This window comes from Lepidochelys kempii, chromosome 3 (genome assembly GCF_965140285.1).
Source record: "Lepidochelys kempii isolate rLepKem1 chromosome 3, rLepKem1.hap1, whole genome shotgun sequence".
Taxonomy (NCBI): domain Eukaryota; kingdom Metazoa; phylum Chordata; order Testudines; family Cheloniidae; genus Lepidochelys; species Lepidochelys kempii.
In genome coordinates, this window is record NC_136382.1 from 155,777,297 (window position 1) to 155,801,362 (window position 24,066).

The window sequence follows — 24,066 nt, forward strand, 5'->3', positions numbered from 1 at the left end:
ACTCTAAAATGTGCTGTGCAGTACACTGTCTTCATCTAGTATTTCACAGTCACGTAGTTATGTAAATCCGTGTCAGCCTTTTGAAATGCAGGCCAAGATTTTCAAAAATATTGAATGCCCAGCATCTCCTGCTGACTTCATTGGGTGTGCGCTCATTGCTTCTGAAAGTCAGACCACTTGTTTGGATGTTTAAATACAGATTCAGAGCATAACCTCAGGCACCCATTTGGCACCCATTTTTTTTTTTTGAAGGTCTGAACTGAAAACTATTGAAGTGGTAAGACCATTGCAGAAAATTCATAGATTAAATTGCTAATATGTAACCACAACAAAACACATACGTTCTAGTATAAAAGGGCTAAATATTTAAACATCTCTGAAATATGCCCATGACAGCAATCTTAATTGGCTCTTGTTCTATTGTATGCTGTGTGGAAAGCAGCTGGGGTAGCAATATTGTCACAGATCATTTCCAGTAAGGTACAGTAGCTGGCAGCCTGTCAGATTGTCTGCATTATACACAACCATATGCTTGTACAGTTGTATGCCACAGTTAAGATTGTCGATGTTAGATTATGGATATCACTAACTGTCAGGCAACCATGCTAGTGCATAACCTGTCTGTAGTATACATAAGGAGTTGGTGCTTTTGTTCACGCTAGTGAGGGAAATGATGCTGAATGTCTGTTCTAGCTAGTGTAGACTGTATGCAACTGTGGCAGTCCATGGCAGATTTGTAAAATGGCTTACACTGCAGCTAGTGGTCACCCCAGGTAATATAGACAAGACAAGTTAACCTCATTTCTTGCTAGAACTGAAACCTTTGAAACAGAACCAGCTTTAAAAAGTAGGAAATCTTAAAAGGAGGCTTTTTCCTCTCTGATGAAACAGTAAGTATATTACACAGTTTTACAGAACATCATGGAACTTCACTATTGGCATAGTGTTCAATAGTTCATTGGTTGCTCTGACTTCAGCAGTATGTATGGTAGGATTGCTACATTGGTGTGGAATCTGGTTGTGGGAGACAGACATCACAAAATGTGAAAGGTTGTGTAAGCCTTTCTTTTAAGTAATGCACAAAAATGCCCTTTTAGCCTGACTACTGCTGAAAACATTCTCAGAACTAAATTTGATGGAATTCCTCAGTCCATGGGACAACTACTTTCTATAATCCAGCATCCTCTTGGTTTAATAGCCTCATGTGTGTTTGTTTCTGTTTCCTGTTGCACTGTTGTAACTCAGCCACCACGCAATGTAAGATTGAGAGGGTGAGTTCAGGTGCATGAGAAGGCTTTTTATCTGCTGCTGAAACTTTCTGTATAAAAGCTTGACCATTGTTAAAACTCTTGTTTTTATCTGTCTTGCGTTGTCTGTCTCAAGCCTTGTCTAATTGTGAAAGTTGTACTTACTGATAAATCCCCTTGAGTGTATACTCTTAAATTGGTTTGAGTGAATTATATTAATTTAACTTAAGAATATTCCTCACCAATGTAAACTTAAATTGATACGTCAGTAAGGAATTGACTTATATTAAATCAACATCAGTCACTCTTAAATGGATTAACAAGTGTTCATCAAAGGTGATTTGCATAGATTTGACCAAACATCTCAACTGTGTGTACACAGTGCCTCGGTTTACGGCTGCTACAAAACCGATGGAGTTCACTAATTTTTCTGAGTCCATAGAAATGTCTGTTGGCTTTCAGCAGCAGAATAGTAGACTCTTGTGAGATGTCTCTACAATAGCTATTTAGGGTAAAATTTTCAAGTGCCCTAAATGATTTAGGAGCTCAAATACTGTTTTCAGAAGTGACTTGGGCACTTAGGCTGCTACCTCATTTTGAAAATAGGACTTGAACTCCTAAATCAAAAATGTGTTTTGCCCTTAACCCCAAACAAACCTGATACTCTTTGAAACACACAATAGTCCTGTTTGCAATAAATTATTTGCAGTAAAACTTAATATCCAAAACTGATTGAGTTTCAGGCTCATGTGATCATGAGACAGTCAAGATGATATTCTTGTGCTATGGTTGGATGCTGATGCACATCCCGCTGAAGTGAATGGAAAGAGTTCTGTTCACTTCAGTGGGCATTGGCTAAAACCCATAGATTGGGCCACATTTTCTTTTGTGGTGAAGCAGCTTTGCACATCAGCACCAGAAGAAAGCAGTCTGAAAATGACTGACTAGCCATGGGAGAGTCACATCAGTTTATGGGAATCCTCTAGAGCCAGCATAGTGGGATATGGGTTTGGGTAAGGTAGAATACATGCATGAACCTGAGCAGCTTCATGAGCCTCTTACAGAAGTTAGCAGTCATTAAAGATTAGAGAAGTCTTCAGACAGTTCTAACCATACACCAGGGGGACTGACCAAGCCTTTTGCACAGCCAGAGCAGATCAGGGAATGCAAAGGTGGTTTAAATCCACATTTGCCATTCCTTCCTGAGCTGTATTGTGCAGTCCTCTCTCTGCTGCAGGTGATATTACTTGAAGGCTATTGTGTTCTTAGATGCTGAGCCATCCACAAACACCCTGCCATTCCAGACCCCTGACAGGGATGAGTGGTTGTATGGCTGGGGAAAAATGACCTATTTAACATGACCTGGTATCCAATTACCTACATGCTTAAGACACCCTCATTTGCCCTCCTGTAGTTTCTCAGGCACCACTTCTTTTCCCCCCATTCCACTATCGCTGCTGCGATTCGGTACAGAGCAGGGAGGGAGTGGTGAGCTGGCCATCTTGTGAATTCTCTCCAAGTGAAGTTCTTTTTGGAATGACTCGTTCTGCAGATGGTATTTTCTGGTTGACGTGGTAGTTCACATTGACCAAAAGTAGCACAATAAGACATCATATGAATCACAACATCATCATCATCACATGCACTCCAGCATATCCCAGGTACTTATCTATTGGATCAACCCCGCCTATTGTTGTGTTTGTATTTCATTTTGTTCAACATCAGTATCTATCTTCTAAGGACCACATCTATTCTCCTGTTACAGCACAGGAGGTATGTGACCACTGGAACCATGCTCAGCTACAGATGAGTGGGCTCCTGCCCTATGACCTGCCATTGTTGTGCTGGGTTCATCATTGTCCATGGCTTTCCTACCACTGCTGTTTGTGGCTGGCTGATTTGAAAATCTTATCAGGCACAAGAATGTGCAAATGATGCCGACAGCTATGCAGTCCTCACCACTGTTGGTTTGTTGTGTTTCATGGGCATGGCCTGTGGATTTTTTTTTTTTTTTCCCCAAGCACTCTTTTACTACTTGCTTTTTTGACATGCTAAGTCTGGAATCTTTGGAAAAGTGAGTGTGATGTTTAAACTGCTATGTCACTTACGCACTTTTGAAAATTTTACCTTCGGAATCCAAAGGGCGTTCTCGCACCATGGTGTAAAGTCAGGAACTGATATCCTGACACTGTAGCGTTTGTTAAATCAGTAGTCTTTGCCCATTCATTAAGCAGAATGCCTTGCTATGATGATACCCACTTGGTTTCGCTCACTACTGATGTGCAGTGGGGACAACTTCCTCTTGGCTGTCTGAGCAGGCTGGTGCTGATTGTAATAGTGTAAAACAAAAGCTGAAGGCAGCAATTGCTAGAGGGCCAGAGTAGCCATTTGTTTCTTTTTTAATTTTGCAAAATCTGCTTTGAAAATTAAAACACAAACCATATCCTCTTGACTTCGAAGTGCCGTCTTTGATAAAGCTAGCACTCAGTAGGACACTTGTAACATTGCATTATCGTTGGTGGAGCTCCACTGGTGGTGGCAAGGGTAGAAGTGCTAGTGCAGACTTGCCAGCAGCAGACTATTCTAGCGTTACCACCAGTGGGAATTGGAAGAAAAATGCATGTGTGGACACAGCCTTAGGTCGTGACAGGATGTCTCAGATTCTGCATCTCAGTCAGTGTAGTGCTGTATTGTCTTTAAAATCGCTCTGGTTCCTTTGTTTGACCACTGTTGTCGTCTTGTCAGCTGGTACGGTCATTCTTTCAATATCTAGCTCACAATTGTTTAGAGTACAGAAAATGATATAAAGGCTTTGCCAATGTGCTGGTGTGTGTTGGGAATTATGAAACTTATCTGGAATGGGGAGTGAGTCTCTGTGAAGTGATCTTAGTAAGAGAGGGTGGGACTGATTTGGCCTCTCTCCTTTTGCTGCTATATGCCGCTCTGACAACATGGCATCGGTGCAGGTAGCTCTGTACTACATATCCCAGTGTATAGGGGTGGGAGGAGGAGGTGTTCCCATAGTGCTGGGTGCTGCACAGATTCTAAGCTGCTGCATAGCACTTATTTAGCACTGGGGAGGCTGCCATAAGTTACAGAACCACCCAGGGCTGCTTGAGCCATTTCAGTCCTGCAGCAGCCCAGAATCTGAAAGAGACAAAGGTAGCATAAAGCAGCCTTTGCCCTCCTTTTCCCTGGTGTGCGCCTCGTGGGTGGTACTGCACAGAATCTAGCCAGGTGTGTTTTGAAAGGAAATTCTCAGGGTATGTCTGCATTGCAGCCAGGACAGTGAGTGCCAGCTTCTGTAGATCTACTGGCACTAGCTGTATTCGAGCTAGCTCACTGAAACTAGAAGGGAGGATGCCGTGGTGTGGGCTTCACAAGCCTGCCTGACTCCCCTGAGTACATATTTGCCTCTGCAGCTTGCATTGAAGCTCTCACCACTGTGTCCTCTCTTCTATTTTTAGCAAGCTAGCTAGAGTACAGCTGGTGTGGGTATGTCAACATAAGCTGCCATTCACATCCCTCACTGCAGTATAGATGTACACTCAAATATGGTGACCTGTAAATTTTATTCTTCTGTGCCATTTCCCTGAAATAATTGTCTTTAATAGTTTAAACAGAATAGTTGACTTCTTACAAAAGATTAAGAGAGTTCTGAGTAGACATAATTAAAAACCCTCAGTGTTGTGGTGAAAGAACTTAACAGTTATAAGTAAAAGTAGGTGGTTATAGAAGATTTTTTGTTCTCAGTAAGTCTCTCAGCCCATCTCTTCTCAGATAGTTCAGTTGTTAATGCAGCAGGAAGCCTGTATGTTTCTCCTAATTCTTTCACTGGAATCCACAACTATTGTTTTTGGGAATCTGCGAAAGCACCGCCATCTAATGATTGATTAGTACTGTGCGGATAGGTCTCTGCTTGGTTTAATGCTAAATTTAAAAAATCTTGTCAGAAGAGGAAGTTGTCTTTCTCTTCCCTGGATGACTTTTTGGCTCCCCCAGAAGGGGCTGGGTTGCTCATGCTCAGTGGGAACTGATCTGTATTCGTGTATTTGTTCCTTAAAGAATTTCCTTATGGTAGCATTGATCTCAGTGGATTGCCCTGAGTCTGTTTGTCACTGAGTTCTCAGTAGCTCACTAAGCCAAAATTACCACAGGATGTTTGATTTAGATGACTTGCATGGAAGCAATATTAGCTAAAGTCTTGTTTTTGTAGCTCCATCGCTGGAACCAACACAGTACTTTGATCAGTGCAACCTGTGGATTTGGAGATGCCTTGAAAAATCACCGCTAGGGGCCGGATTGTTCATCGGTGGGGTTTATCATGTGACCTGTATTCAGTGTCTCAGTAGCTGCTCAAAGCATTTAACAATGGTTGCCTTTAACGTTTGAAAGAAACCATGTTCCCTGCAGTTATCTGCCTTTGTAGATAACTACAGAAGAAATTTACTTAATTAGAATATATAAACTGAAGGCACACCAACCACATAAAAATCACAGTTCTGTCTGAAAATCCCTTACCTGCAGTTGTTACAAGTCACACTTAATGTTACTGTGATTGAAAACTGGAAAAAAATATTTTTCTTTATCCTGTTGTATTTACTTTGTGTAGTTGATAGCTCTAAGGTACAAGAATTTTCCCTGTTTCCCCTGGTTTTTTGGAGTATTTCACACAGTAACGGGGCAGAGAAACATTTTTTTTCAAGACCTAGAAAAAGGTGATTGTCAAACTGTCAAGGGTCCTCCTAGAATGATCTAGGGACAGGTATGGCACTTGAAACTACTTTAAACTTCTTAAAATGGAGTTCAAATTTCGTCCTTTTAAACAAAGATTGTGAAACTGTATTAAAACAACCCACTTGAAATATGTTTTGAAATCTCCACTGATATGAATATTGACTCTGTGATCCCGGTGGGTATCCATTTTACTAATTCCAAGGGGAAACACTGCCCAATAACACATCTTTCAAAATCGGAAAGATCAGACACAGAACAGCAGGAAACTTCCTCACTTCTTTTGGTAAGAAATTAAAGCATTGAATGGGTATATACACTGAAATGCTTTTTTTTGGGGGGGGGGGGGAGGAAGCAGTGTTAGAGAAGGGGGTTAAATACCAACCTACCCAAAAGAGCAGTGGAAAACTTCTGCTCTTCTGTCTCACCTGCTGTAGCTGCTTATTGTCTGACTGCATCTTTGCTATGTGTCATCAGTATCACAATATAGCTCTTCCTTGCTGTATAGTTTCATATCTAAATATTTTATATGGCAGGAATCTTTAAATAGTAACTTATGATTTTTAGACATATTTTATATTTATTGGTTTAAAATTTTTTACATGGGCCCAGAGCAGAATATTTAAATAGATAAGTGTCAATTTGGATGCTGTTTGCTTAGTCTTGTCCTTTTCCTCTTTGGAAGAGCATATGAAACCAAAGAACTCTGTTGAACATATCATTACCTGTGAAATATACAGGCAATGAAACCTGTTCCATTTAGACTTTTCTGTTGGATTGTCAAGGATAGTGTAGAATAAACTAGCATGGTTTTGAAGATATTCAATCTTGTGAATATTGCATTGAAGCATTTCAGAAAAAATGGTCTTAAAATTGTAACACTGAACCAAATGTTTATGATGGGTTGCATGGGTCACTTCTTACACTGAATGAACTCCTCTTGCAATTTAGTGGCCTGTGTGAAGCGTGTTGGTCACTAACTAGTTCCTGGTGGAGACAAGTGTACATGGCAACGTTTGACGCTTTTATAACACCTTTATTCACCTTAATGTGAAAATGTTAACAAAAGTCCTTTAATGAACTAAGCCTCAATAATGGCACACAGCAGAATTACACTGTTGGGAGAGTCTGTCCAGAACAAGTTGAGCACACTTTCTGGGGTCTAGTGCAGTAGGAATCATGTACTACTGTGCCCCATGCTACATCTGTTTTGGGTGTAGAGGACTTTGGGGCAGTCAGTTGATGCACATTAATAATTTTGTGTGTAAACGGCTTTGGTTGTGGGGGGAGAAACAACTAATTGCTGTGACACAACTTGTAGCTTCTTAAATCTATTGCATTTTTCTTAGCCTCTTCAACATTGCTGCTCTGAGTTTGAGATGTATTAACTGGTGTCCCTTTCCTTTCTCACCTTCCTCTGTTCCCTTGCAAACAAAAATCTAGCAAATGGAAAGGAGACAACAGCAGTGTTAGCTGCCTGTGCATCAGCCCAGATGGAAAGATGTTACTTTCAGCTGGTCGAACTATCAAATTGTGGGACCTGGAGACCAAAGAAGTCTACAGAGTAAGTGAATTTTTTTAATACTGGATCTAAAAAAATCCTTCCCTGATTAAACTGACCTTGTGTGGCTAGTATTTCCTGATGCAACATGTCCCAGTTGTGTTGAGTATAAAGAAATAATTGTCAGTCCAGGGGCTACTGGAAGTTGCTGCTATGATGATACCTTCACACTGTGGTTTGACTTGCTGACAGTTGAATGAGGACACTAAATTCCTTGGCTGTGTTTTAGTGTGCTGTCAGTAGCCCCTGTGCAAGCCAATATTAACATAAGCTTCATATGGTTCCTTTACACTGGATGCATTTTTTGCGTGTTCTCCTAATTCTGACTATAGAGATGTAAAAATAGACCGAACCAGCTCCTTTCAGATGTGACAATGGACTCTGCCAGCAGCATTCAGCAGAGACCCAGTGCTATTAGACTTCAGACAGCATCTTTCCAATCTTAATGTAGCCGGTTACATTATTAATCTGTTACCTAAACAGGTTGGGAGGCATAGTAGCAAACGTCCTGTTTGGTACACAGACAAAAACCTGGTCTAAACACATGGAACTTAATTATTCGCTGGTAATCTCCAATTAAAAATAGTAGGTGCATTGACTGACCAGAATGCTCAACTGTAGGCAGAAAATGAAAACGGGAGTCTGTTTTCTTGTAAGCCCCATGAGAAGATGAATAGACGGGGAAGTAACTTTGGGCAGTAACAGCACTGCCTGTGTAACACTGCCTCACTGGGTAGTCCCACAGGGGACTTTGTAAAATATAGAAGGTTGTTGGGGAGGATGACTTCTTTCTCTCTCAATTTTTTTCCCCAACCTGAAATTCCACCTATTAGTCTCTCTTTTCCTTGTGTAACCTCTTTCATTTCTCTCTCCATGAATATCATGATTTATAAACTCAAGGCAGCTGGATTCTAGTTCTAACTGAAAACACTGCAGAAATGTCTTGACTTATTCTGTAATACTTGGATTTGACCTGTGCAGCTTGCATAATGTTCCTCGTCGCAGCTTAAACATCAAAATTTTACTATATGACTGCTCCTCACCATCCCATCACAAGTAAAATTTCATTTCCTCTAGAATTTCACAGGCCATGCAACAGCAGTTTCATCATTAATGTTCACCACGGTACGACCTCCGAATGAAAGTCAGCCCTTCGATGGAATTACAGGACTCTATTTCTTGTCTGGAGCAGCACGTGACCGGTTACTCAGTGTATGGTATGTAGGCTTTTCTTGTGACAATCTGTTGATACTCAGTTTGAGCATAAACTTTTCACAAAAGTATTAATTGTATTCTGTTGCTCATAGATAAACAGAGGGTTATTCTGGTTTGATGCAATGATGATTCAACTGTGGTTTCAATTCACTGACAATCAAATGAGGATGTGAATTTCCTTGGCTGTGTCTGAGCATGCTACCTGTAGACCCTACTCAGGACTATAATACATGCTATGAGCATGTTACATGACTGACTTCTTTGCTCTTAGTGTCTTTTTAAAAAAGTGTGTGTTTAAAAATTCACATTTTCTTTGCACTTGGATAGTTTTGTACAAGAATCTTGCCTAAGTGTTTGGTGTTTGTTTTTTTTTTTTTTTAAAGTAGTTTACGGTTTGGGGCTAGAACACTTAGGAGTTTAAGAGAACTTAATATGATTGGCATGGTCAGCTTTGAATAGTTAAAACACTTTTTAATAGTTAAATTAATCCACATAGAGCTGGGTTGTAGATGGTCACTGTTTAGGGAATTTATAATATTGTGCTCTCCTTCAGTGATGATGCAGAGGGTAGCAGAGTAATTAATGTTTTTTCTTACTACACTAAATATGTGCTATTTGTGTCTCCAGGCAGATCAGATCAGATAGGAAAGACAAGAATGCTGTGATGTCTTTTACTGTTACAGATGAGCCAGTCTTTATTGACCTAACAGTGTCAGAAAGCAAAGAGGAGGTAAGAGAAGTAGTTTGCACTTGTACGTTTTGGTTTCAAGTTTTCAGTGCTGATTTCTTGTTAATGTTGGAAGAAAACACTTCGGTGTGTGGTAAGCAAGGATGAATGTTGAATGCGAATTAATGGGTTTGTTTGAGAACTGATGTTACAGACTAGGGAGCTACACAGTAACAGCATTCAGACTTCCCTCCCTTAAATGTTTTTCAGCATTCTTGTTAATAATGTGAAAATGTTAACTGACTTATAAAATTGAAACAATTTATTATCAATCAGTTACTTGCCACATCTTGTAGCACAAAATAAGCATGTTTCTTTCCGAAATAGGGTTCAGGTATTGCCATGGTTTTCCTGAAATGAGGAGGCAAGGACAATCCCACTGAATTTTGAATGAATTACAATTTAATATGTTGTATCAGATATGCATTCCATAAGTCAGATTTTTAGCACATTACGATGTTCTGCGGGAAACTTCTACATAAAAGAATCGGGGAGTTGAAACACATCTTATTCACAGATGACACATCTGAAGCAAGTTCAATAACATTTCAGTCTCTATTTAAGCCACAATGCTCTTTCCTACATCATTCACTTTCCTTCTTAAAATGCACTACGTCAAGCCAAGTTTTCTACTTTTTCACCCATTACTGTAGAGATCTCAGACAGAATATGATATATTATATGTATACCCGTTAATTGGCCAAAGAGGCATGTATGGCTGACTTGCTGCCTCGCATACATGTTCTTCTATAGAAACAGCCTCCATGTATATATGCTGAAAATCTTGCTTTATTAAACAGGTACCAAACCTATGCCTCTCCACTTGAGCCCAAGCCATTTTAGTAGGATTGCCCATATCCGTGGTACTTCAGTAGCTTTACTTTAAGTTCCTACCATAGTAGCATATGTTAATTTCTCATGATGTATCAATGACTGGAAGTTTGTTCTCTGATCTAATAAAAACCATATGTTGTGACTTTCAGCCGGTGAAGTTAGCAGTTGTATGCAGAGATGGACAGTTGCATTTATTTGAACACATCTTAAATGGGTAAGTTGGTATTTAAAAAATACACGATGCTTGTTTCTCAGAAATTGTGTTCTATAAAGTTGGCACCTTGCATATGTAACACTGGGAGACTGTTATCTAGTGGTTAGAGCAGAGGACTGTGAAAATTAGTTTCTTGCATTCTACACTTAGCTCTGCTATTGACTATCACATTAGACAAGTTGCTTAACCTCCTTGAGCCTCACTTAATCCACCTTTAAAATTATAAACTGTTGAGATTGAGTTGATTGGAGAGCTGACAGAAGGTGCTCTAGAAATGCAAAGTATTATTGTTTTTAGCTAAATCTGTTTTGATTAAATCATTTCTTTTCAGATACTGCAAAAAGCCCTTAACATCAAATTGTACTATCCAGATAGCAACGTCTGGAAAGGACAGTGATGCCACACCAAAACCAGTCCCTATTCTAGCAGCTGCATTTTGCTCCGACAAGCAGTCGTTACTGCTTGTGTATGGAAACACCTTACAACCCATCATTGAGAGAGTGGTATGTAAAGCCTACTTGATTTGGAACCTAATGTTTTGTAAGCATGTAACACAAACTCCCAACTACTCTCTGAATGGAGGAATTTTTAATTTGGACTTGCGTAGCGAGGTAAAGCCACTCTTTTCTGTGGTGTGTTCAGTGCCTTCAGTACAGCTGTCTGAAAGGAAATTTTGATCCTGCTTTCTTTTATTAAATACAATATAGCTAATGTTGGGGGTATTTCCTGCTGTTGTTCCAACAGGCATTGTTGAGCACTCCATTTCAGCAACGTGAAAACTGGTGTTTGTCATTTAAGCTTCAGTTGAAGGTCCTCCATTACCTGAACAAGTTCCCTTGAAAGGCATAGGAATCTGGTGACTTGGGGAAAAGCAAAGCAGCTGCTTTCCTGAAGTAACCGAAATTTCACTTTACTGATAATGCCTGCTGAGTTATTTCTAACCTGTTGAAGTAGCTTCATGAGTCACAGTGGTGTGTTAAAATGATGTGGACTGTTTCTTTTCTTCCCATGTTAGTCCTTGAACACCGCTGAATCTCATGTATGCTTGATAAGGGACGTTCAAAAGACCATGGCACTTCAAACAGAAATGTCTGTAACAAAGGTGAGTGGTCTATGAAACATCATCCTAGTCCCTGTTCCGGTTTTATATTTATCAATACTAAACCTTGCACTTTAGCAGGGAAGATAGGGTTCTACACTGGTTACTTCTGAGGAGAAATTCAATAACAAATAGCATTCCTTGAACAAAATGCATCTCATTAGCTTTTTACTGGTCCTAGCGCACAGTGCTTAGATGGAGATAGGGTATTGCATACTAGGACTAGGACTACTACTGCCTTCATCTCTGTATTTAAGAGGAGGTATCTCCAATTTTTGCCAGTTAGGTGCAGATCCTTGGGTCATGAGAAGTTGCTCTTGCAGCTCTCAGTTGGGCAAGGTTTGGGTGCTCTTGTTTTAGCATTTCTGTAAAATTAATCCTGCTTTTTTTGTAGATTCTTAAATCTGGTGTCCTGGCTTTTCTCTGCGGTGGCCTTCATATGTTCCAATTCCCCAGAGATACAGCACCTGGGAATATGAACTTGAAATCTTACACAACAATGTCTGTTGAGACCATTTTCCACCTCTGGCCCATGTGCAGGGTTCCCAGGGTGTTAAAAGGGGAGGCTACCTTGAGATACTTATCAGTAAGTGGCTTTTGGTGAAGGGTGTTGTCGCTGTATAATCCCTGCCACTGCCTTTGCAACTTTTGGAATCTCATCTTTCTTCAGGTTAAGAATTTCTGAATTAGTGGAAAGAACAAAAAGGCAGTTGAGGCTGCTCCCCATTTTATACCCTGGGAACCCTGTATTATGGTATGAGTTGGCCCAGTTGACGCTCTGCTCAGAAGATTCCTGGCTTGCAGACTCAGTGCACTTATCCCACAAGTGTAAATGTATAGAGGCGGCATTTTCTCAGACTACACTTACTGATAACTCTGAGTTGGCACACTTAATTTTGGTGTGTGAGTTGGCTTATTGGGTTTCGGACTACTACTACATCTATGGGTTTCTGTGAGCCAGATGTGGGCTTGTGTTCTTTTGTAGTCATGAAGCCAATGATAGATGCACCAAAGTGAAAGCTATAGGGAATCTTGGGCTTGCTGTGATGACCTTTGTCTTGGTTTCGCTTATTGCTGAATTCCATGAAGACACATTTCTCTTGGCTGTCTGAGCATGCCTTCTGGAGAAGAGTTCCATGCGTCATGCACTTGGCACTGCCCTACAAATATCTGTAGCTAGAGTAGGTTTCAAAACCACATCTGCTGTACTGTAACAACGTGAAATTGGAGTATCACATTTTGCCTACTACATCTAAACCTTACTAGAAGTGAGGTGATAAATGAAATTTGCTACAGTCGTTATAGTAGTCTGTATTGGTGTACTGACAGCTAGTGCTGCTGCTTACTGGGAACCGGTCATATCTCGAAGCAAGAAGGATTAGGTTGGGTCAGTGCTGGAATGGATGATCTCTAAGTAAACAGGTTTCTGCAATAAGTGATTATTGGAGTTTTGTATGTGTCACGCTTCCTTGCATCCGCACTGATCCAGCGTGATCACTGTGCTGCTGGAGGTGCTGACTTCCAATTGAGACTTACAACTTAGCTTCCTTGTGTTCATTAAAGATCCCATGGCTTTTCTTTGTGTGATAAAGGGTTGCTTATTCAAGCATTCTGGTCTGATTTAATTACTTGTATTCTGCCTCCCTAAATGAGAACCACTGCTCTAGAGTGCAAACTTACTTGATTGCACACACTCCTCCCCCCCCCCTTGTTATAATTTATGCCCTCTTTCCTGTTGCACAAGTACATATACAATAGCTCCTCGCTTAACGTTGTAATTATGTTCCTGAAAAACGCGACGTTAAGCGAATCCAATTTCCCCATAAGCATTAATGTAAATGGGGCGGGGGGGGGGGAGTTAGGTTCCAGGGGAATTTTTTTCACTGGACGAAAGACGTGTGTGTGTGTGTGTGTGTAAGTGTACATACTTATACTACACACACACGCAGTATAAGTTTTAAACAATTTAATACTGTACACGGCAATGATGATTGTGAAGCTTGGTTGAGGTGGTGGAGTCAGAGGGTGTGATATATCCCAGGGAATGTTTTGCTGCTAAATGATGAGCTAGCACTTGGCTGAGCCATCAAGGGCTAACACGTTGTTGTTAATGTAGCCTGACGCTCTACAAGGCAGCCCGAATGAAGGGAGGAGACATAATAGATGCATGGCAGTGGCTACAAACATTCCCTGCAGAAACTGAACATAATAATAAACGAACCCACACTATCCTACTAGAACACAACACTCCCTCCACTTTCGAAAGTGCTGGGGGGGTGGTGAGTGTGTGAGAGAGAGAGAGAGAGAGAGAGAGACGCACATTGCCCATTTAAGTACGCTGACCTCACTCTAAGTACACTGCCTTTTAAGGAGATCAGCTGGTGCTGCCAGCAAGCTCCCTCCATCCTAGTCCTGAGTGCCGTCATGTCCCCACCCTGCTCTGTGGAGATGGGGTGCAGGAGGAGGGGGACACCCTGACATCAACACCCCTCTTCCCCCACCCCCTGCACAGCAAGCAGGAGGCTCTTGGGAGCAGCTCCAAGGTAGAGGATAGGAGCAGCACATAGCAGTGGGGGGAGGGACGCCTGAACTGCCCGACAATTAATAGCCTGCTGGGAGGATGCCGCACAGGGAATGTAAGGGAGCTGATGGGGAGCTGCCGACCAACCCTGGTTCCAAGCCCCCACCAGCTAGCTCCAATGGGCTACTCTTCAGGCAAGCAGTGGACAAAGCAGGTAGCTGCCAAACAATGTTATAAGGGAGCATTGCGCAACTTTAAACAAGCATGTTCTCTAATAGATCAGCAATGTTACAATGTTGTCCCGGTTCACCTTGTTTCGTTGAGTGAAGAATTACTGTACCAATAAAAATAAATCAACATGCAACTCTCACTAAATATTAAAAACAGTAAATTATTGATTCAAACAGAGCCAACGAATGATCCATTGTAATAAGAGCAAAAGCAAAACTGCAGCTGTGGTTGATGCTTACAATTAAATGTGTACACCACATCGTAGCAAACATATTAACATACAGATGGCAACGACTTTGTATAATGCTTTGCAAGCTTAACAGAAACCCATCAAAATGCACACTGCCCTCTAGAGTCAAATGCACAGCGCCATCTAGGCCCTGATGTGTCTGGAGGAATCGGTGTCGCTAGTTATGCATTGCTGTGGGTAAAATGTGTGCAGGAAGTCTTTAAAAATTTTTTCCTCTAAAGCTTATCAGCCCCCTCCACCCCCCCAGCCCCCGCACTCCTTCCCCCCAGAATACACGTACCTCCCCAAGGGGTCCTGCCCCCAAGTTGGAGAACCTTTGCCCTAGAGATCCACTAATTTCCCTAAACTGTTGTATTGTGCTGCTGTTAAATGGTTGCTATCTTTCAGTGGTAGATAAGGCAATCCCTTTTTGAAGGTGTTAGATTTTCTACACTTACTATATATATTTCCAGCAAAGATGCAAGTGTTTCTGTTGTCAAGTGTAATTAGGAAACACTTTGTCTAGTTGAACATCCTGGAATATAAATAAATGAATCTCACTTGGTGTGTAATTTGCCCAGTTACAAATATTAACTGAGTTAGTTCAGCAAATGGTCTACTGAGATCAACCTTAAACTTCATTATAGGGCTTTCCTGTCTTAATACCAGACATGGATTCTGAGAAGAGATATTCACACGTAGCAGGGAATGGTTTTACCCTGTGTGGGTCTGAAACAATAAACCAGTGTTTTGGACTACAGAAAACAAACATGAACATGTTTCCTATTTTTGTGTATGTGGCTGTCTCTTTGTCACTAGGTAAAAACGCCCATTGTGAACAAAGAAGCCAAAGTTTTAGTGCCTGGAATTCCTGGACATAGTGCAACCATCAAATCTCAGTCCTCTGGAATGCAGAAAATGGAAAGCAAAAGAAAACCTGGAGATAAAGAGGTAATCAAAGTGCTCTTACCAAACAGTAATAAGCATGCCAGATTGGACTGTTTTCCCTTTTTGGCCAAAATAATCATCCAGAGCTAACTGTTGTACCATCACTTGGTATGAATTGGCTTCATCTGGGATGAGCTCCCCTGCAGCTGTGAATGATAGCAGTCTTGCATCCAAGTTCTAGATGTTGCCCACAAATCTACCATGTTGAAGAACTTTGTATTCTTGCCTTCTCTCTGCTAGAGCATGTTGCTGGGCTTTGAACCCCCACTTCTCAACACAGATGCCATATTCCCCTTCTCCAGGTCTGCTTGCTCCTTCCTTCCTGAATGTCTCTGCTATGCCATGAGAGATAAGAACTTGTCCTGCTTAAAAAATATAGCAAGATAGGACTCGACATCGAGAACTGTTGCAGAGGGTTCAGTACCCTGCTTCAGCTGGTGGCTCAAAAAACACCTCTGAGAAAACATAACTGATAGTCCAAGCCTTATATATTTGGTTACAAGTTGGTTTAAGTGACACTGCCCATATTTATTTCTTCTGCAGGATAGCATTGAAGACCGTCTTGGTGCAATGGATATTGACACTGTGAAAATAAAAACAAAAGGTGGCCTTCCACAAACTGACAGCTTTGCAGTGCTTTTGGTTCAGGGCTTGGAAAGCAATGATCCTGATATCTTAAATGTAAGTGTTATAAGAGCACCACGTGATGCTCAAGTTATTCTGCTTAGACTTGTGAAGTGGCTTCTTGTGCATGCTAGGCTGGATGACTAGTGTTTAAATTTGCCACTTCCTCTCTCCTGCTTTTTGCATTATCCCACTGCCTTGCAGCATAGAAACAGTAGTTCCATTATGTTTATCTGTCATATACATTGCTTTAATTGATAACATTTGCTATATTTTTTTCTATTTGATCTGCTTTGCAAGATGTCTTCTGGATCATCCCCCTAACTGAACCCCTGGATTTCAAAGCTAATCGGTTTGTTGTATATAACATAGAAATGTAGGGCTGGAAAGGACTTTGGAAGGTCTTTTTAGTTCATCTCACATTGAGGCAGGACCACATATGGTATACCTAGACCATCCCCAGCAGGTGTTTGTCTAAATTATACTTAAAAACCTCCAATGATGTGTATTCCACAGCCTCTCTAGGTAACATGTTTCAATACTTAACTTTCTAACTATAAGGGTAGTTTTTCCTAATATGTAACTTAAATTTCCCTTGCTACAGATTAAGCTGATTGAGTGCTTCTTGTCCTACCTTCAGTGAACATGGAGAACAATTGATTACCATCCTCTTTGTAATATATTTGAAGACTGTTATCAGATCCCCATCAGTCTTCTTTTCTCAAAAATAAACATAACCTTTCCTCACAGGTCAGGTTAAAAATGGTTATCTAACTGTATAAATTCTCTAATGTCACAGTTCACCTGTTCTTCCATTAATATTAATAATGTGTCACTTTTTCCTTTTGGGTTTGATTAGAGCATGGTTTCTGTTTAGACCCGACTTGAGATCTTCTGAGTGGATATGCTTTGGATAAATAAGTATTGGAGGGCCCACAAGTCAGTTGATGTAATAAACCTGCTGTTGGGGATGTGTAGGAATAGGAGGGTTAAATATTTAAGAGAACTTGGTGCTGCATTAGCAGTCCTGGGAGTCCTGAATCTGAAGTCCTTTATCCACAGGACAGATGGAACACCGACAGCAGCAAGGAAAAGTTCCTGCCTCCTCTAATGTGCCTCAACCTTAACATGGAGAGGCTACATGATGAATGAAATGAAGTTGTGTCCATGACCCAATCATTTCAGTATTTTTTTTCATGAGCACTAAATTTACTGAAAAAACAGAACACCTCTGTAATGTGCAAACATGCTAGCAGCTTTTTTGCATATCCCTCAAAGAACTTGCTTGTCTCTTTAGGAAGTGCCTCATTAAAGATGACTCTGTGCTCATCTTCTCTCTAGCACACATGTCCTCAGACTTTACATACAAGGTTGAGATGTGAGTGTCAGAGCTACAAACCTCATCTTTTTCTGTCTCCTGTTGTTCTGTGCCCTGTAGATATGTCTTTGGTGTCCTTGATTATATACATATGTATTTATTGATGAATTTTTCTCTGATCTCATATTTTCCCCCTCTTCACAGAAAGTACTTCAAACAAGGAAGGACGCTTTAATAAAGAACACAATAGCTAAAATACCTGTACATGCTGTCATTCCATTGCTGCATGAGGTAGGAGAATTACTGCTGTAGAACTTCCGCTGTTGTAGAACAAGTTAACTCTGGGAAGTCCAAATATACATCTGCTTTTACTCCATAGAATCGGTGTGGAGGTTATCCAGTATTGAAGCAGTTTTTGTCTTGACTCTGACAGTTGTCTCCTGAGGCAAACATATGGAAACCATGTCATTCCCAGAGTTGGGCTTAGCCTCCTGGTTGTGTTAACGAGGTATTGACCTCATACTAGTGTGGGCACTTAGCAGAGGCCAGCTTTGACTAGTCTGACTTGTTACTGAAACGTTTAATTCAGGAGAGCTGAGTCAGGTTCTGCGTTACTCTGAAACCATGCAAAATAACTGCACATTCATTGGACTTGTCTCACTGTCAGAGCTGCTAGGGATTAACTGTGGTGTTTTTTCACAATAAAAACTGGAAGATGGTTTTGTAAAGACACTGGCCTAGGACTCAGCACAACCAGGAACTGAACTCTGATCTCCTGTCCCTTCTGTGACTTCCTTTGAGACTATTGGTGACTTAATGAATATCTGCACCTCAGATCCTCATGTATAAAATGGGGATAATGATCCTACCTAAGAGGGTGGTGTGAGAATAACTCCATTCGTACTCAGAGGCACTCAGCGATACTACAATGATGGGGACCTTATATGTACCTAGTTGGCATGGTAGCAACAGTGTTACATTGAACTTGTACTTCCAGTTGAGGGTGAAAATTTTGTTTGCAGTGCTTAAGTCCCATTGTCATAAGTGACTTAGGAGCCCAAGTCCCATTGAGTTCCAATGATACTTGGGTTCCTAAGTACCTTGAGTCACTTTTGAAAATGGGTCTTAGAGCCTAAATCAGTTAGGATAAATGTAACACGCTTAATTCTCTACATGTATTCAACTAGATTTGAAAAAAAAAAACACCTTGTATTTGGACTGAAAGTTCTCATGTGTAGCTTTACCCAGAAGTGGATTTCTGTTTTGAACTGATAACCCATTCAATCACTCGAGTTACCTGAATGTGAAATAAGTCCATTTTATTTAAAATTAAGGCGTGTTGTCTGCTTTTTAATACAAATGACTTAGGCTTGATGAAAGAAAAGGAGTACTTGTGGCACCTTAGACTAACCAATTTATTTGAGCATGAGCTTTCGTGAGCTACAGCTCACTTTGAATCCGATGAAGTGAGCTGTAGCTCACAAAAGCTCATGCTCAAATAAATTGGTTAGTCTCTAAGGTGCCACAAGTACTCCTTTTCTTTTTGCGAATACAGACTAACACGGCTGTTACTCTGAAACCTGTCATTTGGCTTGATGGTAACCCTGAATGAGGAATGCTGACTGCCTTGTTTTGAATGTTAAACTTGCACCAAGCATACGTGCTGATACATTGATTCTAAGTAGGTACGGAGATGCAGTGTTTCTAATATAGACCCCTCTTTATTTGAGTGATCACACTTTCTGATATGTGCATGTTCATTTGACAGTATTAATCGGCGAGAGGAAAAGACCTTCACTTAACAAGTATATCCTTTCCAGTACTTGAGACTTTTTACTTGGTGCTCAGCACTCTTTTCCTGCAACAGTGGCTTGTCTTATCAACGTATCACCTGTGCAGCAGGTGCTGTAATAGATACTAAATAGAGTGAGATTTTGCATGCACAGTAACAGAGGGATTCGGTTCTGGTTCTTGCTGCCATCTATGACTTGGTTTCCATGTGCACTTGTAACATATAGTTTGACTCCTGTTAGCTTCAGTACTGTTACTGTAATGAAGCTCTGCTTCCCCAAAAGCAGTCAGTGCGCTGAACAAGGACATAGTGCAACCAATATGAGCTTCAGAGTGTACATTTTATTTATCGCTGGTGATTTCTAGCAGACTTTAAATACCTGAAGATTTTTGTGCCCCGATTTCTGGGCTGATACACAGATGTAATGTCAGGATGAGAACTATCATGTATACCATACTTCTAAGTGACCTGATCTTTCTTTCTTCAGATTACAAAGAGGTTGCAAGGCCACCCGTACAGGTAAGAGAAATGATTCACAAGCAAGTTTCGCTGACTTTTAAAGGAATGGTGTTTTTTCATTTGTTTGGAGGAGGCCCACGGTAGTGGTTAAAAAAAAAACTATATAGCTTCATGAAAGGAAATATCTGACTTGACTGATGGAGGTTCCAGCTGTTTGCGGGTGTTTCTGTCTGAACTTATTCTGTTGAGAAATCATTGCATACATCAAAATGTAAGAGAAACGGAAAAGGACATCTGAGTATGGAAACAGTATTCCCATAACTCATTACCCACTGGAGCTCTGGCCGTATCAGCAGTTTATAATTAAAACAACTTCAGTAGGTGCCTTTATTGCCTTAGAGAGAAATGGCTAAAACGTAGGCACTCTCATTTTTGTTAAAGAAGCAAAATATATGGTAAACGCAGTGAGATTTTTGAATGAATATAATAGAGTAGTATCTCTGAATAAACTTTATACTGAAATTTTTTTGATTGTGCATTTTTATTGCGTTAATAGAAGAGACATTTTGCCCAGTGGACGGCTTCTAAAAATCTCAGTTGAGTTGACCAAAAATGTTTGTAACCCAGTGGCCTTTTAATGTTTCAGAGACTCAGTTAAAATGCTTAAATGAATAGGTCAGCCATTAAGAAAGATGTCTTTTTTATATATATATCTGAATTATGAAGCTGCTCTTAATAGTTGGGTTAAACAAGCTGCAGTTAGAATATACTTGTTCACTGGCTTTCCCAAATAGAACTTCCACTTATAACCTGGAGTGGGGGTGGAGAGGGGGGCAGAAGTGTGTGTGTGTGTGTGGGGGGGGGGGTGTTAAGTTATCTTGGATTTAGTTTCTGATTTCAGAATTAAAATCATATATACAGTGTGAATATTTGTATAGTTGTCATATTGGGACTTACTATGTATGGTTTACAAAGTTAAATATCATAGAGGATAATCTAATCTGAATTGTATATTCACCCATAAATCGCAAAATAGTAAAACTTGTTCATATTGAGAAAAGAATTGTTATATATTTACTACATTAGTCATCTCAGCACTGTGTAGAACCTGTTCTATCAGTACTGGGACCATTTTAGGACTCCCAGGGCTATCTACCCTGTTCTTATGTTGGGAGACAAGTTTACTCCATAATTTGAAGAAAAAAAAAAGAGAATGCTTTAGATCAGGGATCTCAAACTCAAATTACCAGGAGGGCCGCATGAAGACTAATACATTGGCCTGAGGGCTGCAACACTGACACTGTTCGCCTCCCCATGCTGCCCCTGGCCCTGCCTCTTTCCTGCCCCACCTCTTCTCCGACTCCTCCCCTGAGCAAGCAGCTCCCCGCTCCTCCCCCCTCCTTCCTGGAAACTGCCAAGGCTTGGTGGCGGGGGAGGGGAGCTTGGTGACCGCAGGAAATAACTTGGGGGGTGGGGTTTGCAGGGAGCTTGGTGGGCCGCAGCAAATATGCGGACCGCGTGTTTGAGACCCCGCTGTTAGATCTTTGATCAATCTAAACTTGGCAGGGAAGATATTGGAAGCAACCACAAAGAACAAATTTAGTATAACTCAGACACTTAAATGACTATTCCAGTTCTAATGGAACTGTTTAAGTCTCCTATCTGTGTAGATGAATTGTTTTTATTTCTAGCTTGGCTTCTCTTTTCTAAAACAAAACACTGAAGCATTTTGATTTAAACCATTTTAGTGGTAAAAACACAAGGTGTTCTCTTGGCTATGCTCATCTTTGATTTATTGTGTTCTTCTCTCCTCCAGTGCCTCTCAGATGGTCCGGTGGTTAAAGTCTGTTTTCACTATTCATGCATCCTACCTTTCCACAGTAAGTATCTTGCTCTACAGTTGATGCTTGTAGCTAACTAAAATTTACCTCTGTTCTTGTTTTGCTATTGCTCCCCCATTAAGTCAACCGTCCTAACATCCTAATATGGTGCTACTACTGTCTAAATGAATCTCCCCAAAAGGATGTTTCATGTCCTGTGCAACACTTTTTTTTGCCACAACATGCTATAAATTACCTGGTAGTGGGCATTATCTAGTACAACCATTGGTACTAATTCAAACTGAAGTTGATTAGCATGCCTCTGTTAGTTATGGACCCATGCACAGAGCTGGCTGAATATATGATGATCTAGCCTTTTTGGGTGAACTTCCTAAACAGAAATTGCCCAAGTACTTTCCTACTGCAGACTGACCTGAGGTTACTGCATAAAAGTATGCTGGAAGTGGAGTATTAGCTGGGTGTCATGGATAAGCTAATGCAGGAGCATTTAGCCTCTTAGCTTCTGACTTCAAAGCCTACCATCCTTCACAAGTGAAGGATGAATTTGGTCTTGACCTAGTGATAGAAACCACTAGTTTGGCACAGTTGGCTTTCTGTTCCAGAAAGGACCAGGTCTACAGTGTGGGAGTTTGTGGATTAGGATTGATGTGCATTGACATTCCCAGACTCTTGGCTGATACTTGTGCAGTTCAAATTCAAACTGGCCCTTCCCATTTGTACTCTTAATGCTGTAAACCACAATCAAGTGAAGAAGGAAAACTAGATCTGCATGAGCTGAAAGTGGATGAGAGTTCATGCCTTTTGCCTAGACAGGCATTGGTTTAACAGATTGCCTCTCGGACAAAATGAGAACTGAGATTTCACTATGTATGAACGATTATTACTTCAAGGACCCTCTACGCAGCCTAAAATGCAGTTTAGAATCTTCTTATGAAATGGAGGATGACAAAACAGCCTCATTCTTGTGCTTTTTCTCTCAAGTTGCCAGACCTGGTTCCCCAGTTGGGTATGCTATATCAGTTAATGGAGAGCAGAGTAAAAACATTGCAGAAGCTCTCTCGCCTCCATGGAAAACTCTATCTTATCATCACCCAGGTGAGTTCAAGCTATAAACATTGAGGTATAAGATGGAAATGTTGTTGGAAATGGTGGTTGTCTTCAAATTTGATGCGACCAAACCTGCCATCGACAGCTCAGTACAGTTGATGGATGGTCACACTGACAATGCTGAAGGCAGCACAGTTGATTAACAAGCATATTGCTACTGACCATATTCTTCTAAACTGACTTAATATTAATTGGGGATGTGTTTTCATTGAAGGGTCAGTCACATTTTTCCTTCTGATTTATATGCTGACCCTCAATCTTTTTAGACTGGAAATAAGCAGGAGAATTTTAAACCACTTAAGGTGCATCTCTCTTCTCTTTAGTATTGTAACTTTTCTGCACATCCTAAATACTCAGCTATTTTAAAACTACAGATATGGATGGAAGAATAAAATCCAGGCCTAATGGAGATTTCACTTAAATTGTGATGAGTTTTGTAAACACTTGGTAGGTTTTAAGGTTGCATTGCATGACTGCAGTTTGTTGTGATTTGCAAATCTCTTTCAGGTTGCAGCACTGGAAAAAATTCAGGATGCAACTAATATTAATCAGACTGCAAAACTAGTGTATGAGGAAGGTAAGCAGAAGACTTCCTGTAGGGTTACCTTAGGAACCGATCAAACCATTGTACACTTGGTGTAGCTCAGCTCGTTCACTAAGGTTACAGCTAGCTTTTGCCAGCCATCCACATTCCAATTCTGTGCCTCTCGCTGTGTGATCTGCCATGGAGGATTTGCTCGAAGTCAGTGGAGGGGAGAAGGTGGTAAGGAGTTGTCAAGTAGCATTTTGGTTGGTTGGATTTTTTTCCTCTCTAGTTATGAAAACCCTGGTGGTAACTGCAAGTCCGGCATACCGCTTAACTCTAGTGCCAGCAATCCAGATTTGTTGGCCCATGTCTCTAGTGCAGAATGCACCTTTCCTGAAAATGAAGTCACTAAAAGAAACTTCCAAATCTGTCCAGAATCCAGAGGATTTAAAATATCTGTACACCTGAGGTTTGGGTCTTATGTAGACTGAAATATTGTCCATAGGATGAAGATTGAGGAACAGTGCTTGATTTATACTGATCAAAATAACCTAAAGTTCAGTTCTGGTAGATGTCTTAAATGTCAAAGCCAGTTAATATGTAGTGGCACATGATCTTGGATTTCATTTGAGCAAAGACTGCATCAAACCTGTTGTGTTCTCCTGATTTATGCAGCATTTTCCATTTACAGAATCCTCTGAGGATGGTTCTGAAGATGAGATGATTGCAGATAAAGATTCTGATGTAAGTAAAATTCTCTGTCCGGGACTTCTGTCCTTCACTTGACTGATTACAGGAGTATAGGATTGTAGAAATGCTTGCACCAAATATTAAGCTGT

At 40.7% G+C, this 24,066-nt stretch overlaps 1 protein-coding gene and 3 non-coding genes across 5 annotated transcripts in view; all 4 read left to right on the top strand.

Annotated features, from left to right (window-relative positions):
* WDR43 (WD repeat domain 43) overlaps positions 1–24,066 on the top strand; it is a 35,458-nt gene that overhangs the window by 10,152 nt on the left and 1,240 nt on the right. The window contains exons 4-17 of one of the 2 annotated variants that reach the window (XM_073338623.2): positions 7,425–7,545; positions 8,620–8,759; positions 9,385–9,487; positions 10,468–10,532; positions 10,864–11,035; positions 11,548–11,634; positions 15,432–15,563; positions 16,104–16,241; positions 17,707–17,793; positions 19,782–19,813; positions 21,570–21,633; positions 22,576–22,689; positions 23,209–23,278; positions 23,919–23,971. In XM_073338623.2, coding sequence (XP_073194724.2) covers positions 7,425–7,545; positions 8,620–8,759; positions 9,385–9,487; positions 10,468–10,532; positions 10,864–11,035; positions 11,548–11,634; positions 15,432–15,563; positions 16,104–16,241; positions 17,707–17,793; positions 19,782–19,813; positions 21,570–21,633; positions 22,576–22,689; positions 23,209–23,278; positions 23,919–23,971 — 1,378 coding nt within the window. The remainder of the gene's footprint in view (positions 1–7,424; positions 7,546–8,619; positions 8,760–9,384; positions 9,488–10,467; positions 10,533–10,863; positions 11,036–11,547; positions 11,635–15,431; positions 15,564–16,103; positions 16,242–17,706; positions 17,794–19,781; positions 19,814–21,569; positions 21,634–22,575; positions 22,690–23,208; positions 23,279–23,918; positions 23,972–24,066) is intronic. The other variant, XM_073338624.2, reaches the window with a different exon arrangement.
* Positions 3,488–3,565, top strand: LOC140909839 (small nucleolar RNA SNORD53/SNORD92). Its single transcript, XR_012158375.1, has one exon. It is a non-coding gene; the product is annotated as a small nucleolar RNA SNORD53/SNORD92 (small nucleolar RNA).
* Positions 8,875–8,954, top strand: LOC140909840 (small nucleolar RNA SNORD53/SNORD92). Its single transcript, XR_012158376.1, has one exon. It is a non-coding gene; the product is annotated as a small nucleolar RNA SNORD53/SNORD92 (small nucleolar RNA).
* Positions 12,670–12,747, top strand: LOC140909837 (small nucleolar RNA SNORD53/SNORD92). The gene has a single exon (XR_012158373.2). It is a non-coding gene; the product is annotated as a small nucleolar RNA SNORD53/SNORD92 (small nucleolar RNA).